We start from the raw sequence: 27,190 nt of genomic DNA on the forward strand, positions 1-27,190 counted from the left end.
GCACCCCAGAGAGCTTGGGGTGATGGAGTGAGGCTTTTGCTAAGGAAAGGAAAAAGCTGCTCCCTGGGATTAATTATTTTTCCCTGTGGGATGAGCCCCCCCGGGAGCTCTGTGGTGCTCTGGGCACTGTGGGACACGTGTCCAGCTCTGCTGCTCCTTCTGCCCAAAGTGTTCTTCCCCTCTCTGAGCTCTCAGCCCCACAAATCTCCCGTGTCCCTGTGGTCAGGATCCGAGCCCAGGGCCACAGCATCTCCCTTTGAGCTGGTGGTGCCTCAGCCAGGGGGGGGGGGGAAAGGGAGTGGGGACTCTCCCTGTCCCCAAAACCTGCCATAATCCCGAGCTGTACCCAGAAACAGGCATGTTTGAAACTATGGCTTTAACCTGTTCACTGTAAAAAGTGCCTTGGACTTTAATCTGAAAAAGGTCAGTATCTATAAATATTTACCTGTGCGGGGTGTGTAGTTACACACACAAAAAATATATGATATATACCTACACCTCACACTGCTTCCGACCCCTCTGTTCCGATGCCTTTGGGATATTCCCACTGGGAATGCTCCAGAGCTGCCAGGCTGGACCTGCTGAGGGCTTTGTCCAACCCCTTGCTGCTTCCTTGGGAGAAAATATTCCAGCCACCTGCTCCCAGAGGAGCTTTTTGGGAAGGGAGTGGGGATTCCTCTGGAGGAGGAGGAGGAGGAGGGCAGCTGGGAGGGTGAGGATTTCCCTCTCAAAGGGAAAATTCTGCCCAAGTCTCCGAGGGAAAACTCTGCCCAAGTCTCAGAGCTGCTCTGCTGATGTCCCTCAGCTCCAAAGAAACCCAAATAACTCCTGGCTGGGGTGCAGAGGGATGAGAACACCTTTCCCAGAGGGAATTTGCTGACGGAGAGCTGGGGAAGCTTTCCCACCGAGTGCCACTCGACCCCCCCACTCCCCCCCCTATGATTTTTGCTCAGGACGTGGCAAAGCTGCTCCCCTGCTCACTCAGCCAGGAAATGAGCCCAAAACCAGCACCCTGAGGGATCAGGTACCCCCAAAATCCAGCACTACACCAGGACAGGGGGGTTCCAACAGGCACAGCCCCCCCTGGGCAGCCCGGTGTTGGGAGGGAAGGAGGGAGGGGGTAGGGATGAAGGGGCTGCCGTGTAGTTAAATCGTGATGAATTGATAAAATTGGGCTTTTAATTTTCAAGCTAATACCTGGAAATCCTCAAAAATACCTCTGGCAGCCTAGGGGGCTCTTTGATAGGTGATTAAAACCCTTCAAGCTCTGTTCTGGGTATTATTGGCTTAGTGCAGCAGAGCCCCAGGCCTGGATGGCAGCTGAGCTCCCGGTGCTGCCCAGGGAAAAGAGGGAAAAATTTGTTTAATCTTTGCATGCAGCATGAAATCTGGTTTTTATTAATGCCTTGGGATTAGGGCTTCAGCAAAAAGAAAGAGAATCACAGCCCTAAGGTGGCCTCCCTGCCACTCTTTGCCCTTCAGGGAGGAGGAGGAGGATGGGGGTGTGAGGGGCTGGGAATTTTCTGGGTGTGTGAGGATGGGAGGGGAGGTGGATTTTGGAGGGAAAAAAAAAGGAAAAAAAACCCAAAACAAACCCTATTGTTTTGTTCAAGGTTCCTTAGAGATTTTTAGAAGCAGTGGAGGGGGGGGGTGGTTCCACCAGGGTGGGGAAAACCCCAAAGAAATGGCCCCATGAGGAAAAGGATCCACAAGGAAGTGGCTCCTGAGGTTTGGATGGAATGAGTGGGACATGGAAGGCAGCTTGAAGGGATGGGGAAGGGCAGGCAGGGAGCAGGGATTTGGGATTAGGCTCCCAAAATGTGTTTGCAGGCAGGAAAATGGTTCCAGCACCAAGCTCTGGCTTCCACGTGTTGGCGTTTCCCCAACTCCTCTCCCTGTGGAGCAGCTTTTGATCCCAAGGGAAAGAGGTGGGATTCCAGCTGAGTAATCCAGAACTCTGAGTCCAGGCAGCAAAACCTCCTGGAAACACCCTCACTGCAGCAATAAAATCAGCTGGGAAGAAGGGGGAGGGTGGGGGGGAAGGGAGGGGGGGGGACCTGTCTTGCAGCTTTTTCCATCTGGGGATTCCAGGCCTTAATTCCTGTTAATTCTCAGTGGTGTGAGGGCAATTCCCACTTTCCCAGAGGTCTGGATACCACCAGCCAAAGAGTTGAGGAAACCAAACCTGCTCCTCAACCTTCCAGAGCTTGGCTGCTCCGTTTCCTGCTCCAGGAGCAGGATTGAGCCATGGGAAGGTGACACTTTGGCACCGTCCCCCCCCTGCCCAGCAGTGCCCGGGAGGTCTGGGAAGGGTGGATTTGAGCTCCTGAGCTTCCTGCTCAGACCCCAACAGCTTCCTCTTCCCTCCCTGCCATTCCCTGGAGTATTCCCTGGAGGATGCAGCTGCAGGAGAGGCCAGGCTGGTGGTGCTGGGGGTTATTGGGATGGGAGAAGCCTCCTTCCTTCACCAGCCCCTGCCAGGTTGGTGCTCACGCAGTAAAAAGGGCTTGGTTTTGGTTTTTTTTTTTTTTTTTCAAGAGGGATCAGCTGTCAAATGTCACAGTAAATGAGATTTTTTTTTCTTTTTTTTTTCTGCCTAAAAGTGTATTTCTGGGTTTTCAGAAAAGCAGCCACTGGGCTGGAGCACCAACGAGCTGGCTGGCTCTGGGGGTTTCACTGCAAAACCTCCAGACAAGTTCTCACCTCATCTCGGGGATAATTTGAGAGAAACAGAGGTGGAGGAGCTGGGGTTCTCTCCTGGCTCTGCTGAGGAGAAGCTGGGGGGTGGCTGAGGAGCCCCCATCACCTGCACCAGGGAGGACCAGAAGGAAAGGTGACATTTCACAGAATGATTTGGGAAGTGACCTCAGAGCTCACCCCCAGGTTCCTCCAAACCCCATCCAAACCCCCAACAATTCCAGGGATGGGGCAGCCACAGCTTCTGGGGGCAACCTGGGGCTCAGCACCCTCCCCCCAAAGAATTTCTCCCCAATTTCTCCTCTCCATCTCCCCTCTTCCAGTTCAAAGCCATTCCCACTCATCCCATCCCTCCATTCCCTTCTCCAAAGTCCCTCCCCAGCTTTCCTGGATCCCTTCAGGCACTGGGAGGTGCTCTGAGGTCTCCCCAGAACCTTCTCCTTCTCCTTCTCCTTCTCCTTCTCCTTCTCCTTCTCCTTCTCCTTCTCCTTCTCCTTCTCCTTCTCCTTCTCTTTTTTCCTTTTCCTCCTCCTTCTCTTTTTCCTTTTCCTTCTCCTTCTCTTTTTTCCTTTTCCTTCTCCTTCTCTTTTTCCTTTTCCTTTTCCTTCTCTTTTTCCTTTTCCTTTTCCTTCTCCTTCTCTTTTTCCTTTTCCTTCTCCTTTTCCTTTTCCTTCTCCCTTTTTCCTTTTCCTTCCCTTTTTCCTTCTCCTTCTCCTTCTCCTTCTCTCCTCCACCCTGAACACCCCCAACTCTCACCCCCTGGCTCCAGAGCTGTTCCAAACCCTCCCAGCAACTTTGAGAACCCAGAAATTTCCCAGAATTTTATCTGGGTACTGCAGGGGGGGACTTTTGATGTGCTTGGCCAAGTCACCCCCTAACCCAGAGCAGCCAAGGCAGACAGACCCTGGCTACAACCCCATGCAAGCCCTGGATTTCCTTTGGTTTCCCTGGATTTCCTTTGGTTTCCCTGGATTTCTTTTGGTTTCCCTGGATTTCCTTTGGTTTCCCTGGATTTCCTCTGGAAAGGCAGGAGGCAAAAAGTGGAGAAGGAACTTCAAGGAACCCCCCAGCCTTCCCTGCAGCTCCTCCTTCCACCATGCAGGGCCAGAAAGGGCCCTTCTTGCTCCAACGTTGGCACCAAACGTTGGCTGAGAGCAACAGGTTTTGTATTAATTAAAGAGGGATCAATTAGGCTGCAAGATACTCAGCCACCTGGTGCTTCTGACTATTTTTTCCTCCTCCTTCTCTTTTTCCTTAATGTGCTGCTGCTGCCTCCAGGGAAGTCATGAAAGAAGCAAGACACGTTCCAGTTCCTTGCTTTCTTTTAGATGAAAAAAAAAAAAAAAGAAAAAAAAATGCTGTTTGTGAGGAAATCTCTGCAGGCCCAGCAATTAAAGTGCTGTCCATGGCCCTGAGATCTGCAACCAGCATCTCCAGTGCCATCCATCACTCCCTCTGGCAGCACGTGGCTCTGGCAGTCAGTTTGTGCTGCCTGGGAAAAGAAAAAAAAAAATGAGGGGAAAAAAATGAGGGGAAAAAAATGAGGGGGAAAAAATGAGGGGAAAAAATGAGGGGGAAAAAATGAGGGGGAAAAAATGAGGGGGGAAAAATGAGGGGAAAAAAAAGAGGGGAAAAAAAGAGGGGGAAAAAAGAGGGGGAAAAAAAGAGGGGAAAAAAAGGGGAAAAAAGAGGGGAAAAAAGAGGGGAAAAAAAAGAGGGGAAAAAAAAGAGGGGGAAAAATGAGGGGAAAAAATGAGGGGAAAAAATGAGGGGAAAAAAAGAGGGGAAAAAATGAGGGGAAAAAAATGAGGGGAAAAAATGAGGGGAAAAAATGAGGGGAAAAAATGAGGGGAAAAAATGAGGGGAAAAATGAGGGGAAAAAATGAGGGGAAAAAAATGAGGGGAAAAAAATGAGAAAAAATGAGGAAAAAAATGAGGGAAAAATGAGGAAAAAAAATGAGGAAAAAAAATGAGGGGAAAAAATGAGAGGAAAAAATGAGAGGAAAAAAAATGAGGAAAAAAAAAATGAGGGGAGAAAAAAAAATCTGCAGCGACTCAAGAAAATAAAAAGAGCTGAGGAGCTGCAGAGGGATCCTGGGGGAGGAACAAAGGAGCCCCCCATGCCAGGAAGGGGTTTGGAGGTCTGAGTGCCCTGCAAAATGGTTCATTAAAGCAGAGAAATGCAGAGGGGGGACCTTGAGGAAAAGCTGGGGGAGCCCCAGAGCACGAGAAGGGGGCAGTGGGATGGTGACAAGTGGCAGGGGACAGCTCTGAGCCTTTCCTCTCCCTGTGGGTGTTTTGCCCCCTGCAGCTCTGCCCCGGGGAGGGATTGTGAAATGTTTTCCATTTCCCTGAGCACACGAGAAAAGCCTCTGGCAGATAAATCAGGTTTAATGTTAAATATGAAAGGGAAAGGCAAAGGGGAAGCTGGGCCTGGGTGGTGCTGTAAAGGTCAGAGAAAAGTATTAATGCCAGAGCAGCTGCCAGGTATTAGGAAGCTCCTAATTCCTTGAATTTTGGCACTGAGGATTCATTAATTTCACTGCTGGGAACTGCTCTACCTCAGAGCAGTGACAGCCACCCCTATTTTTTCCTGGCCCCCCTCCAAAACCAAGTTCTGAGAGGTCCTGGGTGGCTCCCCATCTGACACCCCACGGTGATGCTTTGGCCACCACCCAAGGGCTGAAGCCACACAGAGGAGAAACAGTGGTGGTTGGAGCCTGGTGGCACCAAGCTGGAGGCCACCACGGGGGAGATCTTGCCAAGCAGGGGGTTGTAAATCCACCCTGGGTACAGCTGGTAGCATCCCAGAGCTAGAGGTGAAGGCTGAGCTCAGGATGATGATGATAATAATAATTATTATTAATAATAAAATAAAAAATAAAATAATCGCTTAGTAATTGATATTGCTATTCATATTATTATGTGATTATTATTCTAAATCATTATTATTATTATTATTATTATTATTATTATTGTTATTGTTATGTCATTATTATTATGCCCTGGCACACAGGGGGCTGCCCCACAACCCTCCTCCTCCTCCTGCCTCTTTCCAAGGGTACCTTGTTTGTAAGAGCAGGGAGAAAACCTTCAAAGAAAAGGAAGAAAAATGTTGGGAGAGAAGGAAGAAAAAGCTTGGGGGAGAAGGAACAGAAACCTTGGGAGAGAAGGAACAAAAACCTTGGGAGAGAAGGAAGAAAAATCCTGGGAGAGAAGGAAGAAAAAGCTTGGGAGAGAAGGAAGAAAAAGCTTGGGAGAGAAGGAAGAAAAATCCTGGGAGAGAAAGAAGAAAAAGCTTGGGAGAGAAGGAAGAAAAAGCTTGGGAGAGAAGGAAGAAAAACCTTGGGAGAGAAGGAAGAAAAAGCTTGGGAGAGAAGGAAGAAAAATCCTGGGAGAGAAGGAAGAAAAAGCTTGGGAGAGAAGGAAGAAAAATCCTGGGAGAGAAGGAAGAAAAACCTCGGGGGAGAAGGAAGAAAAATCCTGGGAGAGAAGGAAGAAAAAGCTCGGGAGAGAAGGAACAAAAACCTTGGGAGAGAAGGAAGAAAAACCCTTCCCACCGCCGCAGCTGCCGTGGGAGTCAGGGAGCCGGCGCCTGCCGCAGCTGTGCCATCCCCACCTGCCTCCCCCTGCCCGGCTCCCAGCCAAGGAACCAGAGGGTGGGAATGAAGCTGGAAGATGCCAAGGGCCCAGCGGGATGAGCATCTCCCAGATGGAAGTGCCAAGAGCTTGGCAGGGTCCCCCCCTTCCCCTCTGCTCCGGGATGAGTAAGCGCTGCCGACATCTCGGGAGCGCGGACGCCGCAGCTGCCGGGGCCGTCTCGGAGCTCAGGTTGGGTTCTTGGCTCAGGTTCAGCCCTTCTGTGAGAAAAAATAAAATAAAATTAAATAAAATAAACCCACTTGTTGTGCAGCAGCACCCTACTGAGGTGCTGAGCCCCTCAGGATGGGGCTGGGGTGGAAGCTCCCACGTGTTGCCCGCCCCGGGCTTGGTGAGCAAAAAAAAAAAAAATAAATTTTATTTCAATTAAGGAGGTTTTGTTTTATTTTCTTTTTTCCTCCCCCTCTCTCTTTGAAGGTGCTGGAATTTGGGGGATTCTCCACCCTGTTCCCTCCCAGCTGGGCATCCACCAGCAGATGCAAGGCAAAAAAAAAAATAAAAAATAAATAAAATTTGGGAGGAGGTGGGAATTGAAGCTGCCCAATTTCCCCGAGGAGGCCAAAACCTCCCTGAAGCTTTTTCCTCGGGAGCAGAAAAGCTGAATTTGTCCCTGGGTGGGGGGGAGCAGCACCCAGCAGGGCTCTAAACACCCCCCAGGAATTAAAAACTGCACGGGGCTGGGTGAGGAGAGTAACAAAATGTCCCCGTTTGTGATCAAACCCTCGGTTTTTAGCTCGCTTATGGAACAGAGAAAATAAAAAAAATAAAAGAAAAAAAAAAGGGGGGGTGAGGGGAGGTGGGGGGGGGGAAAGAAGAGATATTTTTGACTGTTTAATAAAGCAGCTGAAAATGAAACTCGGTGGAACAATAGCCCCGGCTCAGGCCTGGTGGTGAAGGGAAAGTCAGGCGGGGGAGCTGTGCTACAATTTATTTCCTCTCTTTTTTTTTTTTTTTTTTCATCCAAAGGGAGGAAAAAAAGGAGGGGGGGGGAAGGAGAAAAAAAAAAAAAACCAAAGCGGACACCTGAGGCGTCTCCAGCTGAGGAGAAATGCTGCCACCGCGTGGGGATGGAGGGGTTGGGGGGTTGGGATGAGCCCCGTTATCCCGGGATGCTGGGGGGAAGCAGCCCCGCACTCATCATCCTTCCCCCTCCACCCCCCAAAAAAAAAATAATTAAAACCCTGAGGAATAACCTGGAGCTCAGCTGCTCCCCAAGCTCCTCGGTTCTGGCACGAAAATCCCAGGATTTTGGGGGCTGCAACATCAGGAAGGGTCTGGAGCTTCTGCTGGGGTTGGGTGAACAACGAGCTCCGGGTTGGTTCCTATGGAAACGGATTGGGAGTTTGCCCGGATTTTCCAAGGAGAAGGGAGGATGAATTGGCATCGATTTAAGTGGTTTTTAAGGTTTTTTTTTTTTTGTCCCATTTCGGGGGGTTTGCAACCCAAGAATCTGTTGCTGCAGGGATGGTTGGGGTGAGGGGGGGGTTGGAAGCTTCCCGGGGTTGTCTGAGCAGCAGCTGAGATGAATCAGGCTGAGCTGGAGCAATTAAAAGGGAAAAAAAAAATTAAAAAGAAGGAAAAAAAAAAGCAAAGAACAGCCTGAGGAATTGATCATCCTGTGCTCCGCGTGCTGCAGAGTCATTCCAGAGGGTGGGAAGTGCTGGGAGGTGGGGAATGCCTGACCCTGGGAGCTGGAAGGGAAGGGGGGGGGTGTTGGGGGTGTTTGTGCACCCAAATTTTTCCAGGAAAAGGAGAGGTGAGAGGTTCAGTTGGTGGCAAGGGATGTTTTTAGAAAATGAGTCTTCCCATTACAGAAAAAAAAAAAAAAAAAATTAAAAAAATTAAATTAAATTAAATTAAAAAAATAAAAAAACAAAAAATATTGCTCAAAGGGCCCCAAAAGTCCGAACGCTCGAGACTGCCAAACACTTGCAAAGAGCAAAAATCAGCTGGAAAAAAACACCAAAAAAAAAAAAAAAAATTATAAAAAACAACCCCAAAAGCTGAGTAACCCTCACGTTGGCTTCCAACTGATGCCAGTAGGAGCCAAACTGGGTGATACTGGGACTTGTGGTGACTCCAGGCTCTGGAATGGCTTCACCCAGCCCCAGGGAAGGGTCCCTGTCCCCAGGCAGATGCAGCCATGGGCAGGGTTGGGGACCAGGCTTCTGTCCTTGGGAGTTTTTGCTCCTTCCTGGACAAGAGTAGGATGATTTTCCCCCAAAAAATGCATCCAGAGCCTCTCTGCCCATCCCATCCCTCCTGGCTTCCTGGCATCCTCTGTTCTCTGCCAGGAGAATTCACTTTTCCTGAGTTTTTCCCAGGAAAAGGAGGATCCACCAGGATCAGGGGGGACCAGGGGTTTGGGATCACAGAATTCCAGATTGGTTTGGATTGGACACTTCCCACCAGCCCAGGGTGCTCCAAACTCCATCCAAACTTCCACGACTGCCAGGGATGGGGCAGCCACAGCTTCTGGGGACAACTTTTACTCCCTGGAAAGGGTTGGAAAGGTGGAGGGAATCCTCATCATCCCTGGAAGGGTTTCCAAGCCCTGGAGCTGTGGTGGCCTGGGCAGTGCTGGGGGAAGGGTTGGGTTTGGATGAGCTTAAAAGATTTTTCCCAACCCAAAGGGTTCTGGTGAAGCTGTGTGGGTTTATAAATCTGCTCCATGATCTTACCAGGCACTGAGTCTTCTTCTTTTAATTTTTTTCTCCCTTCTTTTTTTAAAAACATGGGCTCTGTCTCCCCTTTTTCCACTCGCTGGACTGCCACAGCTTTTCCAGGATCCTGGAGAATGCCTCAGCTTCACCCACCACTTCCCTCAGGACCTGCAGATGGATCCCCTCAGGTCCCCCGGATTCCAGGTGGGAGCAGGATGCTTCCCTTTTCCCGAAATTTGGGAAGGAGCAGGGGGGAGGTGACTCTGCCCTCGACTGCAGCTCCAGCATTAAAAAAAATATAAAATAGGGGGGAGAGGAGTCTCACAGGATTCCGGGGAGCTTGTGGTGGAAAGATGGGGATCTACTTGGGGTTCAGGGACCCGGAGGGGTGGGGGGAGCCCCACAACAGAGCCCCCCCCCCCTTTATGGAGGGCCTGTAGGGAATGGGGGTGAGGAGGGAGATGGGGAACCCATGGAGGGAGGTGGAACCCCACAGGCAAGGGTTGGGTGGAGTAAAGGGGGATCCCTGAAGCAGAAATCCCCACACAGGTACAGACACAGCCTGAGGGAAGGGGGGGGGCCCGCTCCACCAGGCGATGCCCCCAAATCCCGTCGGGAGCGGCCGCTGCCTCCCCCCAAGCTGCGTGGGGGGAAAAGTTTTGTGCGGTCCCTTCCCCACCGGAGCCCCACGGAGGCTGCGGGGAGCCAGAGGAGCCGGGCTCGGCCGGGCCTTTCCCTGCGGAAACATGGCCGCCCCCCTCACGGAAAATGGCGGCCGCGCCGCTCCCTGCGCGCCCCGGAAGCCGCCGCGCTTGCGTCATCACCCTGCGCCGGCCGCGGCTCCACCGGCGGCACGGAGGGGGTAAGGGGGTACCGGGAGGGGGGGGAGGGGCAGTCCCGGGGCTTCACCCCTCAAACCCGGGCCCGGAGGAGCCTCCTGTGCGGAACGGGGTCACCCCCATCCCCTCCCCCGGGTGTCCGGCGGCTGCTGCCGGGCCTGGGGACAGCGGGGCCGCCGGGAGGTGGAGGCCGGGAAGCGGCGTCGGTAGCCCCGGGAGGGAGTTGGGGAACGGGGGTGATCCCGTCCGGCAGCTGCGGGGCCTTGCGGAGGTCGGGAGCGGTGGATCCGCGGTTGGAGGCACCCGTGGAATAAAGCGGTGGCCGTGGGGGAGTGGCCTCCGTGGTCCCTCCCGTCCCGGACCTTACCGGGACCTTACCGGGGACTGGACCGGGCCGGGCCGGGGTGGTTCTGCTGGGGGAAGCGATGGGATTGGGGGATAGAGGGGGGGGGAATGAGGGGCAGCCGCTCCCGCTGCCTCTCGTCCGAACCAGAGAGCGGCCCAGCGGGATCCCGGGGCTGAGGGCAAGGACCGGGAGAACCGGGAGCTCCATTCCGGTTTTTTTTTTTTTAATTTTTTTTTTTTTTTCCCGGCTGATGCCCCCATCCCGCTGGGAACGAGCCGCTTCCCTTCCTCTGGCAGCCCCGGGATCAGGTCCCAGGGCGGAGCCGGAGGCGGCTGCGAGTTGGGGAATCGAAACCGAAAGAGGGTTCGGAGCCATTTTACCGGATACCGGTACCGCCCCCCCCCCCCCTCCCCAGCTCCCCGCAACCCCCGGGAGATGCTCGGCGGCTCGGGGTTGGTTTTCTCCCCCAAAAAACGGGGAATTTGGCATAGGTTGAGGTAAGGACAGGTTTATCCCAGCTCCTTTTCCTGCCTCTGGCTCAAGGAGTTGGGGGGGGGGGGGAGGGAGGGAAACTTTTTCCTCCCTTTTTTCCCCCAGGAATTTTTTGGGCAGGGGGAAACCCCCTCTCTGGGCTGAGAACCACGCGTGGAACCCGGCTGAGTTTGGGGGGGGTGAAATAAATGTGTGTGTGGGGTGTTAGTTGGAGGCTGTTGTTGAACAAAAGGGAGATTTAAATCGTCCTTGAGGTGGCTTCGGGGAGATTTGTGGCAGAAAATGAGGCTTTTTGGTAAAAAAAAAGGGATTTTATGAGGTTGCCAGGAGGGAGGTTGGGACAGGGATGTGAGAGAAGGTCTCACTTGTTTTTCCCCACTCGTTTTCCCAACCAGCTGTTGGCAGAAAGCTGGAACAAGCCCTGTGCTGGGTTCTTTATTTTTTAAAAAAACCCATTAAAAGCTTAAAACTTCCATCCCAGCCCCTATGGGATGTCTCCCAGACAAGTGAAATTTGGGTTATGGGCCCAAAAACCCTCTTTGTGCTCTTGCCAGCTGGGTGCTGAGCCAATTTCTCCACGTGTTGTCTCTCTTTTACTTCTCTTGGGATTTGATGCTTTACCTCTGGCTCATCATGAAGTTAAAAAAGGACCTTTAGGGGCTCAAAGTCCTTCAGCCTTGAGCCTGGAAAAACTTTTGTAGCTCCCTTGAGCTGCTTCACCCTCCCCCCCAACCCATCCTGGGCTCCTTTGCACCCCTGTTTTTCTTAATTCTGAAAAAACTGCAAATTCTCCCGGGTCTGAGGTTTTTCCTCAGGGCAGAGAAAGGGAATTTTTTGTGTGTTTTGGGATCAGAGAGAGAGAGGGGGGGGGAAAAAAAGGAGCAGCCCCTGTCACTCCGGAGCAGGAGTTGGGTTTAAATCGAAGTGGATTCTCCTGACTGCTGGGTCGGGTGCTTTTTTTTTTTTTTTTTTTGGTGTTTTTTTTTTGTTTGTTTGTTTTTTGTGGTTTTTTTGGGGGGTTTTTTTTGGTTTTTTTTTTTGGTTTTTTTTTTGGGGTTTTTTTTTTTTTTTTTTGGTTTTTTTTTGGTTTCTTTCCAGGAATTAACTCAGCCTTCACCCCCGAGGTGCAAAATTCCTCAGCAACCCCTTCCAGCTTGGAATTCCTGGCACCTTCCAAGCCGTGGAGGGGGAAGGGGGGGGTCTCAATCGTGGTTCTTCCCTTTTTTCCAGGCACCAGCTCCGGATTGGAGAGCCCCAAACCAACTCCTCCTCCCCTCCTGCTCTCCCCACCCCCCCGATTCCCCCCGCTTGCCCCGGAGGGCGCTATGAGCAGAGGGATCCGGAGGGGAAGAGGCTCGGATCCGACCCGCTCCGGACGGAACCGCCCCGTGGCCACTCGAGGTTTTTTTCACCCCTCGCAAGGAAGTAATCAGGAAAGTTTTTTACACCAGCAACTGGGATCCCAGTGGGATTCTCCTTTGCCCCAAGGACCCTCCTCCAGCTGCCCAGCAGTGGGATGGCAGCAGGGCAGCAGAGCAGGGGGGCATAGGTTCTCCTCCTGCCAGAACCAGAACCCCTGGGGGAAAAACCCACTGCCAGGGTATTGCCCACCTCGGTACCATCCTCCAGAAGATTGGGAAAGAGGTTCTGACCCCATCGGGTTGAATTTCCAGAGGTTGTTTCTCGCTGGGCAAGAGCAGGAGGAGGAAATCCTGAGGATTTTCAGGCAGTTGGGGGAAGGGAACTCGTGCACGGTTCATGATCTTGTCCGGAAGCTTCGAACCCGCAAGAAGGAGGTCAACAGGGTTCTGTACAAGCTCTGCCAAGAGGGCAAGCTGCAAAAAAGTGGGGGGACCCCACCCCTGTGGATGATCGCCAGCCCCAGAGGGAGAGAGAGGAGCCCCAGTGAGGGGGAGAGGAGCTGGGGGGGCTCAGAAGACTCCGACCCCACCATGGCCGAGACCAAGGAGAAAATCTGCAATTATTTGTTCAGCGTGGCGGAAACCACGGCCCTCAACCTGGCTAAAAACATCGGGTTTTCCAGGGCCAAGGATGTCAACGCCTTTCTGAGCGCCCTGGAAAAGCTGGGGGATGTCCACAGGGAAAACACAACCCCCCCACTCTGGTCCCTGACGGGCAGAAAACGGGAGAGGATGCAGATGAGGCTGAAGGCCAACGCGGCGCTGCGGGCGGCAGAGGCTGCTCCTGGGGTTTCACCTCCTCCTCTTCCTCCTCCTCCTCCTCCTCCTCCTGCCCAGGAGGTGACCATGGCTTCAGCAGAAGCTTCAGAAGAAAGCCTGGCAAACGGGCAGGAGGTTTTGGGGCAGCTGGGGCAGAGCAATGGCAGCGCCACGGGGGGGGTGGCCTTGCCCGAGGACACCAAACCCCCCCAGTTCTCCAGTTTGAGTCACTATGACAACTCCCCAAACGGGGACTGGGCCACGGATGACATCCCAGACAACCTCAACACCATCACCAAGCAGCCCGACCAGTCAGAGGCCATCATGAGCTCCCAGTCTTCCCCCAGTTACGCCACCCAGTTTGAAACAGGTTTCCCCTGCACGCCCATGGAGAAGCTGATGGCTTGTCAGGAGAAGAACCCTGTGAGTGGCCTCACTGAGTATTCCCAGTTCACCTACCAGCACTGTGAGTTTGCCATGCTGGAGCAGAGTGGGCCCTCTCATGAGCCACGGTAAGAAGAAAATCTCCTCTCTTTTCCTGAGCTGTCATTGTGCTGGAAAAATCCCCCTTGTCCTCCAGGTCCTGCTCATTTAATATTTATTTGGTGTCGGAAGGGTTATGCTGGTGGATTCCTTGCAGCAGAGTGAAGAAAAAAAACCCAATAATCCCCCCCCAAAAAAAAAGACCAACCCCAAGGTTAAAACTTTGAGCAGTCCTGCACCTCTTTCTGAGCAGGGAGTTGGGATTCATCTCCAGCTCAGGGGTGATTTTTTGGGTTTTGTAAAGGGGGAAAACCTGATAGAGCTGAGCTGCCCCTCAGGATGCTCCCACCCTGGAAGCAGGGATTCACCTCCAGCTCAGAGGTGATTTTTTTGGGTTTTGTAAAGGGGGAAAACCTGATAGAGCTGAGCTGCCCCTCAGGATGCTCCCACTCTGGAAGCAGGGATTCATCTCCAGCTCAGAGGTGATTTTTTGGGTTGTGTTGGGGGGAAAAACCTGATACAGCTGAGCTACCTCTTGGGATGCTCCCATCCTGGAAGCAGGGATTCACCTCCAGCTCAGGGGTGATTTTTTTGGGTTTTGTAAAGGGGGAAAATCTGATACAGCTGAGCTGCCCCTCAGGATGCTCCCACCCTGGAAGCAGGGATTCACCTCCAGCTCAGGGGTGATTTGTTGGGTTTTGTTGGGGGGAAAACCTGATAGAGCTGAGCTGCCTCTCAGGATGCTCCCACCCTGGAAGCAGGGATTCATCTCCAGCTCAGAGGTGATTTGTTGGGTTTTGTAAAGGGGGAAAATCTGATACAGCTGAGCTGCCCCTCAGGATGCTCCCACCCTGGAAGCAGGGATTCATCTCCAGCTCAGAGGTGATTTGTTGGGTTTTGTTGGGTTCTTGGGAGGAGGGAGGTGAAGGCAGGTTTGGATGTTGCTGTGCTGTAGCAGGTCAGAGTGGAGGATGAAGATGATGACCCCAAGGTTTGCTGAGTCAGTCTCTGGGGTCCTGCTGTCCCAACAGCAGACCAACCCCAAGGCTAAAACTTTGAGCAGCCCTGCACCTCCTTCTGAGCAGGGAGTTGGGATTCATCTCCAGCTCAGAGGTGATTTTTTGGGTTTTGTAAAGGGGGAAAATCTGATAGAACTGAGCTGCCCCTCAGGATGCTCCCACTCTGGAAGCAGGGATTCACCTCCAGCTCAGGGGTGATTTTTTTGGGTTTTGTAAAGGGGGAAAACCTGATAGAGCTGAGCTGCCTCTCAGGATGCTCCCACCCTGGAAGCAGGGATTCACCTCCAGCTCAGAGGTGATTTTTTTGGGTTTTGTAAAGGGGAAAAACCTGATACAGCTGAGCTGCCCCTCAGGATGCTCCCACCCTGGAAGCAGGGATTCACCTCCAGCTCAGGGGTGATTTGTTGGGTTTTGTTGGGTTCTTGGGAGGAGGGAGGTGAAGGCAGGTTTGGATGTTGCTGTGCTGTAGCAGGTCAGAGTGGAGGATGAAGACGATGACCCCAAGGTTTGCTGAGTCAGTCTCTGGGGTCCTGCTGTCCCAACAGCAGACCAACCCCAAGGCTAAAACTTTGAGCAGCCCTGCACCTCCTTCTGAGCAGGGAGTTGGGATTCATCTCCAGCTCAGAGGTGATTTTTTGGGTTTTGTAAAGGGGGAAAATCTGATAGAACTGAGCTGCCCCTCAGGATGCTCCCACCCTGGAAGCAGGGATTCACCTCCAGCTCAGGGGTGATTTTTTTGGGTTTTGTAAAGGGGGAAAACCTGATACAGCTGAGCTGCCTCTTGGGATGCTCCCACCCTGGAAGCAGGGATTCATCTCCAGCTCAGGGGTGATTTGTTGGGTTGTGTTGGGGGGAAAAACCTGATAGAGCTGAGCTGCCCCTCAGGATGCTCCCACCCTGGAAGCAGGGATTCATCTCCAGCTCAGAGGTGATTTTTTTGGTTTTGTAAAGGGGAAAAACCTGATAGAGCTGAGCTGCCTCTTGGGATGCTCCCACCCTGGAAGCAGGGATTCATCTCCAGCTCAGGGGTGATTTGTTGGGTTGTGTTGGGGGGAAAAACCTGATAGAGCTGAGCTGCCCCTCAGGATGCTCCCACCCTGGAAGCTCCGTGCTCAGAACAAAGTTCTTGGGAAGAGGGAGGTGAAGGCAGGTTTGGATGTTGCTGTGCTGTAGCAGGTCAGAGTGGAGGATGAAGAAGATGACCCCAAGGTTTGCTGAGTCAGTCTCTGGGGTCCTGCTATGTGAAAAGCACCATCTGTGCCAGGCTGGAAGATGTCAATAGAGCCGCTAGACAGGAAAATTGGCCTCATTTCTAAAGATGGAGTCCCAGGAGGGGTTGGTTGGGTTTCTGTTTGGGATTTTTATTTTTTTCCTAAGGAGGGATCTGAGTGGCTTCAGCCCCAGAACCCTTCTCCAGAGCTGTTCTTGCCCATTCTCACTGGGAGAAGGGATCCTCTGTCCAAGGGGCTCTGGAGGGCAGAAGAGAAACCGTGTTTGCTAGAATTAACTGGGAAGAGAGAGCCACAGCCATCAAAGTCAAGAGGTTTCCTCGAGGCAGCACCTTGCTGGGATGCTCTGAACACTCAGGGAAAATCCCAGAGGGATAAGAGATGAGCAGGTGCAGATGGAGCAGCCCTGGCTGCTTTTCAGCTTTCTTCATCCCAGTGCAGGAGACGTAACCGAACCGCCCTTCACCCTCAGCTCTTAAACCTCTTGGGGAACACAGGAGTTCACTCTGTTCCTTCAGAACAAAACCTGGTGCTGGGACAGCTCTGGAAACCCAGGCTGCAGAGCTGTCAGGGCACCCTTTTTATCCTCTGCATGTGGTTTGCTTTCCCAGCCAGGAGCTGCCTGTTCCTTCCCACTCGAATTCCAAGCCCAGCTGGCTCTGAGGAGACCAACGACTCTTTTTGGCTTCTTCATTTACCTCTTTGGTTTTCTCTTTCCAAGATTCAAGTTCCAGGCAAAGATTAATGGGCGACCATTCCCACCAGCAGAAGCAGGGAGCAAAAAACTGGCAAAGCAGGAAGCAGCAGCCAATGCCATGAGGGTCCTGATGAGCGAAGCTGAGAATGGACTCCAGGCTGGGATTAAATGTGAAGAGACATTTCCCTCCTACAGCTCTGAACCAGAGCTGGTGAGTCTTGCAATTCTTTTTTGCTTTTCAGATTCTGAGGCTGAGCAGACAATGGTTGAGGCTGAAACTTGGTTTCTTCCATCTTCTCCCTGCAGCCTTCCCAGTCAGAGCCACCACCTGCACCCGCTCAGCTCAGCCTTCTCCCTGGGAAGCACCCAATCAGTGTGCTGATGGAGTATGGCCAAAAATCAGGGAATGCCATAGAATTCCAGCTGGTCTCTCAGGAAGGCCCACCTCATGATCCAAGGTATGGCACGTTGTGGTCAGCTCTGGGGAGGGCAGAAATCTCTCTCCTTTTTAAGCCCCTCTCTTCTCAGCCTGCTTCCTGCCTTCCTGGAATCCTCCCTGCCTTAGCTGAGTGCTCCTCTTATCCAGGGAATCTGGGCATGGCTTCTCCAAGAGATTTGCCTCCAGAGAGAGCCCAAACCCAATTCCCTGTTTTAAAGATACTTTTCAGCCAGACCAGGATCAGGTTCCAGTTCTGTACCCGACGGGGCAGTGCTCTACTGGGAGTCTTTAGGGTCATTGTGGCAGATTAAATTGGAGATAACCCAGAAGGATTGAACTTAAACTGGGAGAAGGGGATAATAAACAGATCAAGGCGTTTACTGCTTAACACTTTTCATGTGCTGTAATGTCCTGTCAGGTTCAGCTACTGTGTGAAAATGGGTGACCAAATTTTCCCTGCTGTGGTAGGAAACAGCAAGAAGGGAGCAAAGCAAATGGCAGCAGAAGTTGCTGTGAAGATCCTTTCTGGAGAGTCTGTACCTCATGTCTTGCCTGAACAGGTACAAAGAGCTCCTTTGTAAGACCCAAGTGTTTTGTGTTGGGTTCCCCCCCCTCTGTTTTAGTTCCCATTCCAGTGGATTTCACCCCACTGGCTCGGGTCGAGGTTTGCTGAGGCAACCCCAACCAATTTAACAATCTAAATATTCAACAATTTAACTGCTCCTGTCTTAACTCTGCTCCAGCCTGTGGTGAAGCCCCTCGGGGACCAGGCCATGCAGAGCTGTGGACCGTGGCTTCCCACTCCAGATGAATCCAAGGTGGGGAAAACCAAGGGTGCCGGGGAGCTCATCAAATACCTGAGCGTCAACCCCGTCAGTGGTCTGCTGGAATACGCCCGCTCCAATGGCTTTGCTGCAGAGTTCAAACTCATTGACCAGTCAGGACCACCCCACGACCCCAAGTAAGTACCTTGCATGTGCCCAGGAGGAATTTTTTCACCACCTTTGTCCTGGAGAAAGGGCAGAGAAGGCGCCCGATGGTGCCGGGTTGAGCCGCTGCCTCCTCCCGGCTTCGTGTCTGGGCGAGCAGAGGCCACCTCTGCTTCTCTCTTCTTCCACTCAGCCTGAAACCTGAGGGGTTTTTTTGTTTCTCAGAGGTTTGCTGCTCTCTCCCCAGGTTTGTCTATCAGGCAAAGGTTGGAGGCCGTTGGTTCCCTGCTATAACTGCACACAGCAAGAAGCAGGGCAAGCAGGAGGCGGCCGACGCGGCGCTCAGGGTGCTGGTCAGGGAGACAGAGCACGTGGAAGGGATGAAGATCCCTGAGGTAAAGCCTTTTTTCCTGGAAACTGGTTCTGTTTGGGTCGCCCTGCCTGGCCTCTGCCTTTCAGGTCGGCAGGAAAACTCCTTTGAGATCAACTCTGAGATCTTTGTGCTCTGAAGGTGTAGAGAGGCTGAAGGTTTCCTGAAGTGGGTTAGATGTTTCCTCAGGGCACAGACATGCTCTTCCCTCCTGCTGGTCTCTGCTTAAGGGCTAAATTATCATCAGATCCTTCCACAAGCTACTGAAATGTGCATTTTAAAATCTGTGACCTTTCTTTTTTTTTTTTTTTTTCCCCCCTTCTCCTTCCAAATTCCTTCATGCTGCATAAAGAATAATGTGTCAGCTCAAAAAAAAACAACTTATGCCTCGGATAAAAGCGAAGCTCTGGCTGTGTCAGGATGGCTCTCCCAGACCTGTGCTGCTTTAAATCACACTTAAAAGAGTTTGGTGAGCTCAAAAGCCACGTTCTGGCTGTGCAGCTGAGCACAGCAGCTGGGGCTGTAAATAGAAAAGCCACTGGGGAGGATTTGTCAGTCAGCAGTGCCAGGAGGGTGTCCCTCTCTCTGCAGTGGGAGTGACTCTGCAGTCTCCACACAGGGAGGCAGAGAAAGAATTCCTCCCAAGGCAGGAACAGCTTTCCTTGGCAGGCTGGGGTTTGTTCCTTCACACTGGGGAGGCCGTTCCTCAGCCCCTTCCACTCGCTGCTGTCTCTTAACCATGTGCTCAAGCAGATCTGAAAGTCTGGGAAAGGTTTTTTTTCCCAGAAATTGCTCTCCAAGAACTTCACCACCACCACCCCCTCCCTTTGCTGCAGCGCTGCCCACGTCGCGCTGCCGGCGGCTCCTGGTTTCAGCTCCTGCCTTCTCCTTGGGCAGCCCTCTTGAGAGGAGCTCCTTCTTGAGCTGTTTTATTCCCCAGTCCTGCTCTCTTCTCCCTGTTCCAGCTCCCTGTCAGTGGCAGCACCTTCCACGATCAGCTGGCAATGCTGAGCCACCAGCGCTTCAACAGCCTGACCGCACGCATCCAGCACAGCCTCCTGGGCAGGAAGATCCTGGCAGCCATTGTCATGCAGAAGGGAAAAGAGGGCCTGGGAGTGGTGGTCAGCATTGGGACAGGTACAAGGAGCTTCTCCCAGCTCTCCCTTTCCTGCTGGATCCCCCTCTCAGCAGGAAATGTTCTCGGTGTGGTGTCCCAAGTGATCTCGTGTTAGAACAGAGCTGCTCTGCCCGCAGCTGGAGCTCTGAAGCTTTGCTTGCATTGCTGCTGCCAAACTGTGCAGCAGAGCCTGGCTTCCTCAGGTCCCAGAGCACAAAATCCCCCAGCTCTTCATGGTGGGATGTGCCTCAGCTCCCTTCCCAGTGAGCTGCCACGCTTCCACCCCCAGTGCTGGGCTGAAAAACCCTGAAAAACCTCTGGCAGCTGAGGGCTCTGCTGTGTGTGCTCTTTGTCCCTTTCTTCTCCTACCTGCTTGGATCAGGGTAATGATTTAATTGTTGGGATGCTGCTGCTGCTCAGGAGCCCAAAGAAGTAAAACTTGAAGCAAGAAGAAACCCCCCCCTCTCCCTCTGAAGCTCTGCATTGATGCTGATGCTTTCCTTTTTCTTTTATTTCAGGCAATCGTTGTGTGAAAGGAGAAGAGCTGAGCTTGAAGGGGGAGACAGTGAATGACTGCCATGCAGAAATCATTTCTCGAAGGGGTTTTGTGAGGTGAGACCAAGAGAAACCCAGAGGAGAAGGGAGAGGGCCTTGCCAAGGGGTGCAGACCCCTTCAGCAGCCACAGCTCCCTCGCTGTGTCAAGAGAGGCTGTGACCCCCCAGCACTCTTTACCCCTCTCTTCTTAAATTGAGGGAAGTTATTTCTCATCAGAAAGGGCCAATAGAATATCCTAATGTACTAAAAAAAGTGCTGGGGTTCAGCTGCCCCTGGGGCTTTTGGCTCTTAATGCAAACTTGGTGCTGACTCAAGGTGCCAGGTTCACGACCTTGAAATCTTCTTCACACTTGGATCAGATGCATGCAGGCAGCAGCCAGCCTGGCTCCTTGTCCTCTCCAGCCAGTGCTTCCCCCTGCTCCCCTGACAGAATGCTCAGTTTCTATTGTTTGTCCTCTGTAGGCCAGGAAATCTGCTTAATTTGGGGTCTTTTCTGTAGCATCAAACGCTGGGGTTTGGTTTCCAAGGATTCCCAGCTGCAGCTCCTGATCTTTGCTAGGACTTGATGTGTGGGAGCCTCCCAAACTCAGATAGTGGTTGGATTAAAGTTGGTTGGGAAGAGACTGGGTTGGGGCAGCCCTGAGGAGAAGGATTTGGGGGTGTTGGGGGAGGAGAAGCTCAAGATGAGGCAGAAGCAGGAGGTGAGAGCCCAGAACCCCCCCTGTGCTGGGCTGCATCCCCAGCAGGGTGAGCAGCACCAGGGGGGGGATTGTTCCCTCTGGGGAGACCCCCCTGGGGTAAAGTGGGTCCAGTTCTGGGGGTCCCAGTACCAGAAGGACAGAGAGGTGTTGGTGCTGGTCCAGAGGAGGTGCTGGAGCAGCTCTGGAGCCAGGGGGAGAAAGATGGGGGTGTTCAGGTTGGAGAAGGGGAAAGGGGAAGGAGAAGGAGAGAAAGAAGGAGAGAAAGAAGGAGAGAAAGAAGGAGAGAAAGAAGGAGAGAAAGAAGGAGAGAAAGAAGGAGAGAAAGAAGGAGAGAAAGAAGGAGAGAAAGAAGGAGAAAAAGAAGGAGAAAAAGAAGAAAAGGAAGGGGAAGGAGAAGGAGAAAAAGGAGGAGAAGGAGAAAAAGGAGGAGAAGGAGAAAAAGAAGGAGAAGGAGAAAAAGAAGGAGAAGGAGAAAAAGAAGGAGAAGGAGAAAAAGAAGAAAAAGAAGGAGAAAAAGAAGGAGAAAAAGAAGAAAAAGAAGGAGAAGGAGAAGGAAGGGGAAGGAGGAGGAGGGGAAGGGGAAGGAGGAGGAGGGGAAGGAGAAGGAGAAAAAGAAGGAGAAAAAGAAGGAGAAAAAGAAGGAGAAAAAGAAGAAGGTTCTGGGGAGACCTTAGAGCACCTTCCAGTGCCTGAAGGGGCTCCAGGAAAGCTGGGGAGGGACTTGGGACAAGGGCCTGGAGGGATGGGATGAGAGGGAATGGCTTTGAACTGGAAGAGGGGAGATGGAGAGGAGAAATTGGGGAGAAATTCTTTGGGGGGAGGGTGCTGAGCCCCAGGTTGCCCCCAGAAGCTGTGGCTGCCCCATCCCTGGAATTGTTGGAGGTTTGGATGGGGTTTGGAGCCCCCTGGGCTGGGGGAGGGGTCTCTGCCTATGGACTTGGAAGATGTTTGAGGTCCCTCCCAACCCAAACTCTTCCATCCCTCAGTGAAGTGCTGCTTGGTTTAGGATCACCTTTTGACCTGGTGCTGGTGGTGATGTTTTTTTCAGGTTCCTCTACAGTGAGCTGCTGAAGTATGACCCTTCTAACCCTTCCTCTGCAGAGGACAGCATTTTTGAGCCAGCAGGAGGGAACAGACTCAAAATAAAGAGCACTGTTACCTTTCACCTCTACGTCAGGTTTGTGCAGGGCTGTGCAGGGGGGAGCAGTGTCCCACCCACCCCCTGAGAGCTTCTGCTGACCCAGGGAGGCTTTGTTTTCTAGCACAGCACCTTGTGGAGATGGGGCACTCTTTGATAAATCCTGCAGTGATCAGGCCAGCGTGGTGGGGCAAACCCAGCATCAGCCTCTCTTTGAGAACCCGAAACAAGGCAAGCTGAGGACCAAGGTGGAAAATGGTGAGTGTGGGCAGTCCCTGAGTGGCTGTGGGGTGGCTGTGGTCAGAGAATCATTGAATTGTTCTGCTTGGAAAAGAGCTTTCAGATCACCCAGTCCAACCCTTCCCCCATCCCTGCCAAGGCCACCACTGCCCCATGGCCCTCAGCCCCACATCCCCAGGGCTTGGAAACCTTTCCAGAGATGATGGGGACTCCAGCCCTGCCCTGGGCATCCTGGGCCAGGTCCTGACAACCTTTTCCAGGGAGAAATTGTCCCCCTAAACCTCTCCTGGCACAACTTGAGGCCAAAAGTTCCTCTTGTCCCATCCCTTGTTCCTTGGGAGCAGAGCCCGACCCCCCCTGGCTCCAACCTCCTCTCAGGGGGTTGCAAAGAGCCACAGGGTCTCCCCTCAGCCTCCTCTGCTCCAGGATCAACACCCCCAGCTGCTCCTCAACTTTTCCAGACCTTCTCCTTGCTCTCCAGCCCCTTCCCCAGCTCCATTTCCTTCTCTGGACACAACCCCCTCAATGTCCTGGTTCTGAGTGCCCCCAGGATTGAAGGTGCAGCCTCCCCAGTACCCAGCACAAGGGATGATCCCTGCCCTGCTCCTCCTGCCCACACCAGTGCTGCTCCAGCCAGGATGCTGGTGGCCACCTTGGCCACCTGGGCACACACTGGCTCATACTCAGCCAGGTTTGGAGCCTTTCTGGAGCTCCAGGGTTCCCTTGCCCATGGCTGCATGGGGATTTGAAGCATTTGGGAACCAAAGCAGGTGGGTAGAAGGGATGGAGGGCACTGGAGGGAGTTTGCCACAGAGTCTGGATGTCTCTCCCCTTCCTTTCAAGTCCTGTTTCATTCACTTCAGCCATCTGAAGAAGGTCTGCTGTGTAATCTGCTCTGAGTTCCCTTTTTTTTTCATGCGATGCTAAAATATTCTGGCGACTCCCGAGTCCCCTCCCTGCCTGTGCATAGCTGAGTTCCTGGTGGAGTTGCTGGTGGTTTTTAGACGTGTGAAACATCTGACTCAACAGAAAAGCTTTCTTCTTCTCCTGTGCAGGGGAAGGGACCATCCCTGTGGAGTCAAGTGACATCATGCCCACCTGGGATGGGATCCAGCACGGGGAGCGGCTGCGCACCATGTCCTGCAGTGACAAAATCTTACGTTGGAATGTCCTGGGCTTGCAAGGGGCTTTGCTCTCCCACTTCATGGAACCTGTTTATCTCAGCTCTGTGACACTGGGTATGAGCCCGTGGGCTGGGGTGAGGGGGAGACACAGAGATCTGCTGCCCCTCTCCATCAGGCTGGGCTGCGGTGACAAGGGGAGGCTGGAGGAGTGACAGACTGAAGTGTCACTCCTGGCAGAGCTGTTGAGAAAGGACTTTATGGGTTTTATGCTGAAGGGGGAGTCGTTTGGGGTTTTTTTTCTAGGGTTCTTGATTTCTAGAAGGCACACATGACCTAGAAGGGTGAGACAAAGATTCCTTCTTTGTGTCTTCGGTGAGAAGCATCACAGTTTGCAAACACCTCACTCATCCAGGGCACACAGAGCTGGTGCTGAACCACTTGGCCTTGAACACTGTCACTCTCAGGGCTTGGCCTGTCCTCCCTCTGTGCTGATCCCTCTCTCCTGATGCCCTCACCTTTGTTTTCACAGGTTACTTGTACAGCCAGGGCCATTTGACACGAGCCATCTGCTGTCGCGTGGCCAGAGAGAGGGACGTGCTGCAGGCAAAGCTCCAGGCTCCCTATCACATCAACCACCCCGAGGTACTCTGAGCTTGGTCCCTCTTGTCCCCAGCTTCCACCTTGGCCCCTCTGTCCCCAGCTTCCACCTTGGCCCTTGGGTTGGGGCCTTCTTGAGGTGCTCTGTGGGGAGGGGGGGGTCACCTGGCAGGAGCTCTGCAGCCAAGGTCAGGAGCTTAATGGGCAAAATCCTGCTGAGTTTTGTGCCTGAGGGCCCTGGGGGTGCTGATCCTGGAGCAGAGGAGGCTGAGGGGAGACCTTGTGGCTCTCTGCAACCCCCTGAGAGGAGGTTGGAGCCAGGGGGGGTCAGGCTCTGCTCCCAAGGAACAAGAGATGGGACAAGAGGAATACTGGGGGAGGGTGAGGTTGGAGCAGGGGAAGAATTTCTCCCTGGAAAGGGTTCCTAGGACCTCCCAGAGGTGGAGCCCCTATCCCTGGAGGGGTTTCAGAGCCCTGGAGCTGTGGTGCTGAGGGCCATGGGGCAGTGGTGGCCTTGGGGAAGGCTTGGACTGAATGATCTGAAAGGGCTTTTCCAAGCAGAACAATTCTGTGACTGATCCCACAGAGCCTGGGGGTCAGTGGCACTGACTTGGTCTGGGGAAAAGAACACCAGGGGCACCCTGTCTTAGCAAGACCCCCAGTGCTTGGCTCTCTCAGGAATTTGGGGTGAACTGAACCCCTGCCTGCAGGAGTCAGGAACTTCCCATGTCCCAGGTAACATCAGTCCCCATCTGGCTGAAAGGAGTGGGGGGTGACCCAGGTGTCAAGCACCAAACAAACCTCTTGGGGGGTGGAAAGAAAGACAAAGCTCTGTGTGGGGCCATTGGGGGGGGGGGAGTGATGTGCAGACCCCCTGGCAGGAGGCTCCTGGTTTTCCAAACCCTTTGGATTCTCTGGCAGGTGGGGAGAGTCAGCGTTTACGACTCTGCGAGGCAGACAGGGAAGACAAAGGAGTCCTCAGTGAACTGGTGTCTTGCTGATGAGAGCGAAGTGGAAGTCTTGGATGGCACAAAAGGGAAAGTAGATGGGTAAGAAGAGCCTTTTCCTGACACTGCTGCTTTTTTTCTCTCCAGGGAAGGGGGGGGGAGCAGCTGGGCAGTCACGGGGATGCCTGGTGTTGAGGTGGGGGGGGAGGGAGAAATTTCAAACTGACAAAGCTGAAAGCTCTGCAAACACCAAAATTATCACCCAGCCCCTCCAAGAGAGCCCCACTGAGCCAAGAGCCCTCCCAGCAACTCCCCCACCTCCCCCCATGGGTGTTTTTCTGTCCCCCTTGCTCCTCGTTGCTCTTTCCAGTGCCACCTCCCTTTCATCACTCCCTTTGTCTTCCTTCTCAGCCCCAAGCTGGAGGTGTCTCGTGTGTCCAAGAGGAAAATGTTTGCCCTGTTCCAGCAGTTATGTGCCAAAAGCAACCGTGGGGACCTGCAGAACCTCTCAGTCTACTCAGATGCCAAGGTGGCAGCCACAGGCTACCAAGAAGCCAAGCAGAGCTTCTTCAGTGCCCTGGAGGAGCTGGGCTATGGCAGCTGGATCCAAAAACCCCAAGAGGAAGAGAATTTCTCCCTCCCTGATGCATAACGAGGTGCCCTGCAGGGTGAGGGGGGGGTGAGGTGTGCAGGGAGGGCTTTCACCTCCTTTCACCACTTTGGGTTTGAAGTGGAATCAGGAGCCTGCAGAAATTTTCCCCCCTGCACAGGCCTGGCTGCCTCCTCTGCTCTTGTTCCCCTTCAGACCCTGCCCTTTCTCTTTTAAAAACGTGCATGGAAGTTCTCTTTTATTTTTTTTTTAAGCTAGAGCAGGCTCAATCCCTGTTTGCTTCTTTTAGTCTCCTCTTTTTTTATTTTTGGTTGGTTGTTTTATTTTTTTTTTTTTTTAAAGAAGGCACAAGAAATCGGAGGGATTCTTGGACTGCAACCTCAAAACCTTTGGACCCTGCACTACAGGTCCCTCTGGCAGGTTTTAGAAGCAATTTTATTTTTTTTTTTCTCTTTTAAGGAAAGACAAAAAGCAAACAAACAAAAAAAAACAAAACAAACCCCAAACTCTTGGTCTGTTTTCTGGGTCTGTCACAAAGTGGCTGGTGGCAGCCACCTAAGGCTGGGACATGGGACTGATCTCTGCAGGACAGCACCAGGGGGAACATTCCAAATTGATATAAAAAGAGGGAAAAAAAGAATAAAAAAAAATAATAAAAATAATTCTGTCTTGGAGCTGGCTGTGTGCCAGGGTTGTGTTAACTCCTGCAGAGTGGAAGAGTGGCCCTGGGGAGAGAGCTGGAGAGGGCAGAGGGGGAAGAGCAGTGGAGGTAAAATCCCATTTTTTTTAGATTATTCTGGAGCTGGGGAGAGCTGGGAATGAGAGCTCAAGGAAAACTGAGCCTTCCCAAGGCTCCAGTGGACCCTGGAGTGATGGAGCAGGGTTCTGTGGGCTCCTTCCCCCAGCTCTGGCTCTAAGGTGGGGGCTCTGTGTCCCCAAAAAGTCACCTGGGGGGCTGCAGGTCACGTTCTGGGGGTGCTGAGGGAAGTGCCCATCAAATTCCTGAAATGTGGAGCTGATTGGAGTGGGAGCTGCCCCTTTTTTTTGGGTCTGGGACAGGAGAGGTGGCACCAAGTGACACGGGGGTGTCACGGGCTCCTCCAGTTGTTTGGGTGGGAAAAGCCCTTTCAGCTCATCCACTCCCAACCCCAAAGCCCCCAGCACCACATTCCCAGGGTTTGGAAACCTTTCCAGGGATGATGGAGACTCCAGCCCTGCCCTGGGAAACCTGGGCCAGGTCTTGGGAACCTTTTCCAGGGAGAAATTTGTTCCCTAAACTCCAACCTTGGAGCAGGAACCCCACAATCTGCACTCCTGGGGCTGCACCAGAGCAGGAACGGGGTTATCCCACTGATGTTTTTAGGGAAAAAGCTCTTCCCAGTGATTTTGGGAAAAGGGGGGGGAGGTGCAGGAGCAGTTCAGGATTTCTCCAGCCGGGTGAAGTGCTGGGATTTAAATGGAATTTCTCGCGTGCAGCTTCCCCGGGCTCAGTTCTGCCACTGCCCCCCCCCTCCCCAGCTGGGAGGATTTAGTGGTATTTATAGAAAAATCTCCATTTCAATTTTCCTTAATGAGGCCAATTCCTGCCTGCAGGGGCAGAGCAGCCGGACCGGTACCACGGTGGGGTCCGACGGGGCTGCTCCCACCTGAGGAGGTGGTTGGGGGTTAAATTTCCTTTTTTTTTTTTTTTTTTTTTTTTATCCTGTTTTTCCCCCCTTTTTTCCCCCTTTTTTCCCCCTTTTTCCCCCCTTTTTCCCCCCTTTTTCCCCCCTTTTTCCCCCTTTTTCCCCCTTTTTCCCCCTTTTTCCCCCTTTTTCCCCCTTTTTTCCCCCTTTTTTTCCCCTTTTTTCCCCCTTTTTTTTCTTTTTTCCTTTTTCCCCTTTTCCCCTTTTCCCCTTTTCCCCCCTTTTCCCTTTTCCCCTTTTCCCCTTTTCCCCTTCTTTACCCTTCTTTTTGGTTTTTTTGCTTTTTCCTTTTTTTTTCCCCCTTTTTTCCCCCTTTTTTCCCCCTTTTTTCCCCCTTTTTTCCTCTTTTTTCCCCTGTTTTTCCCCCTTTTTTCCCACCTTTTTTCCCCCTTTTTTTCCCCCTTTTTTCCCCTTTTTTTCCCCCTTTTTTCC

At 52.7% G+C, this 27,190-nt stretch overlaps 1 protein-coding gene across 1 annotated transcript; it reads left to right on the plus strand.

Annotated features, from left to right (window-relative positions):
- The first annotated feature begins 10,500 nt into the window (after nt 1–10,500).
- ADAR (adenosine deaminase RNA specific) lies at nt 10,501–25,735 on the plus strand. Its single transcript, XM_071727349.1, has 15 exons — nt 10,501–10,702; nt 11,928–13,389; nt 16,330–16,516; nt 16,612–16,763; nt 17,163–17,304; nt 17,488–17,705; nt 17,921–18,068; nt 19,009–19,180; nt 19,679–19,772; nt 21,466–21,594; nt 21,680–21,813; nt 22,851–23,033; nt 23,449–23,561; nt 24,438–24,565; nt 24,875–25,735. The coding sequence occupies exons 2-15, from the start codon at nt 12,023–12,025 to the stop codon at nt 25,113–25,115; spliced, it is 3,408 nt and encodes a 1,135-aa protein (XP_071583450.1). The 5' UTR covers nt 10,501–10,702; nt 11,928–12,022; the 3' UTR covers nt 25,116–25,735.
- Nucleotides 25,736–27,190: the final 1,455 nt, after the last annotated feature.

Source organism: Heliangelus exortis, chromosome 27 (assembly GCF_036169615.1).
Source record: "Heliangelus exortis chromosome 27, bHelExo1.hap1, whole genome shotgun sequence".
Lineage (NCBI taxonomy): Eukaryota > Metazoa > Chordata > Aves > Apodiformes > Trochilidae > Heliangelus > Heliangelus exortis.

Coding starts and splice junctions, on each gene's coding strand:
- ADAR (XM_071727349.1), top strand. CDS start 12,023: ATGAGCAGAGGGATCCGGAGGGGAAGAGGCTCGGATCCGACCCGCTCC. Junction 13,390..16,329: donor GGGCCCTCTCATGAGCCACG/GTAAGAAGAAAA, acceptor TCTCTTTCCAAG/ATTCAAGTTCCAGGCAAAGA. Junction 19,181..19,678: donor GGTGGTCAGCATTGGGACAG/GTACAAGGAGCT, acceptor CTTTTATTTCAG/GCAATCGTTGTGTGAAAGGA.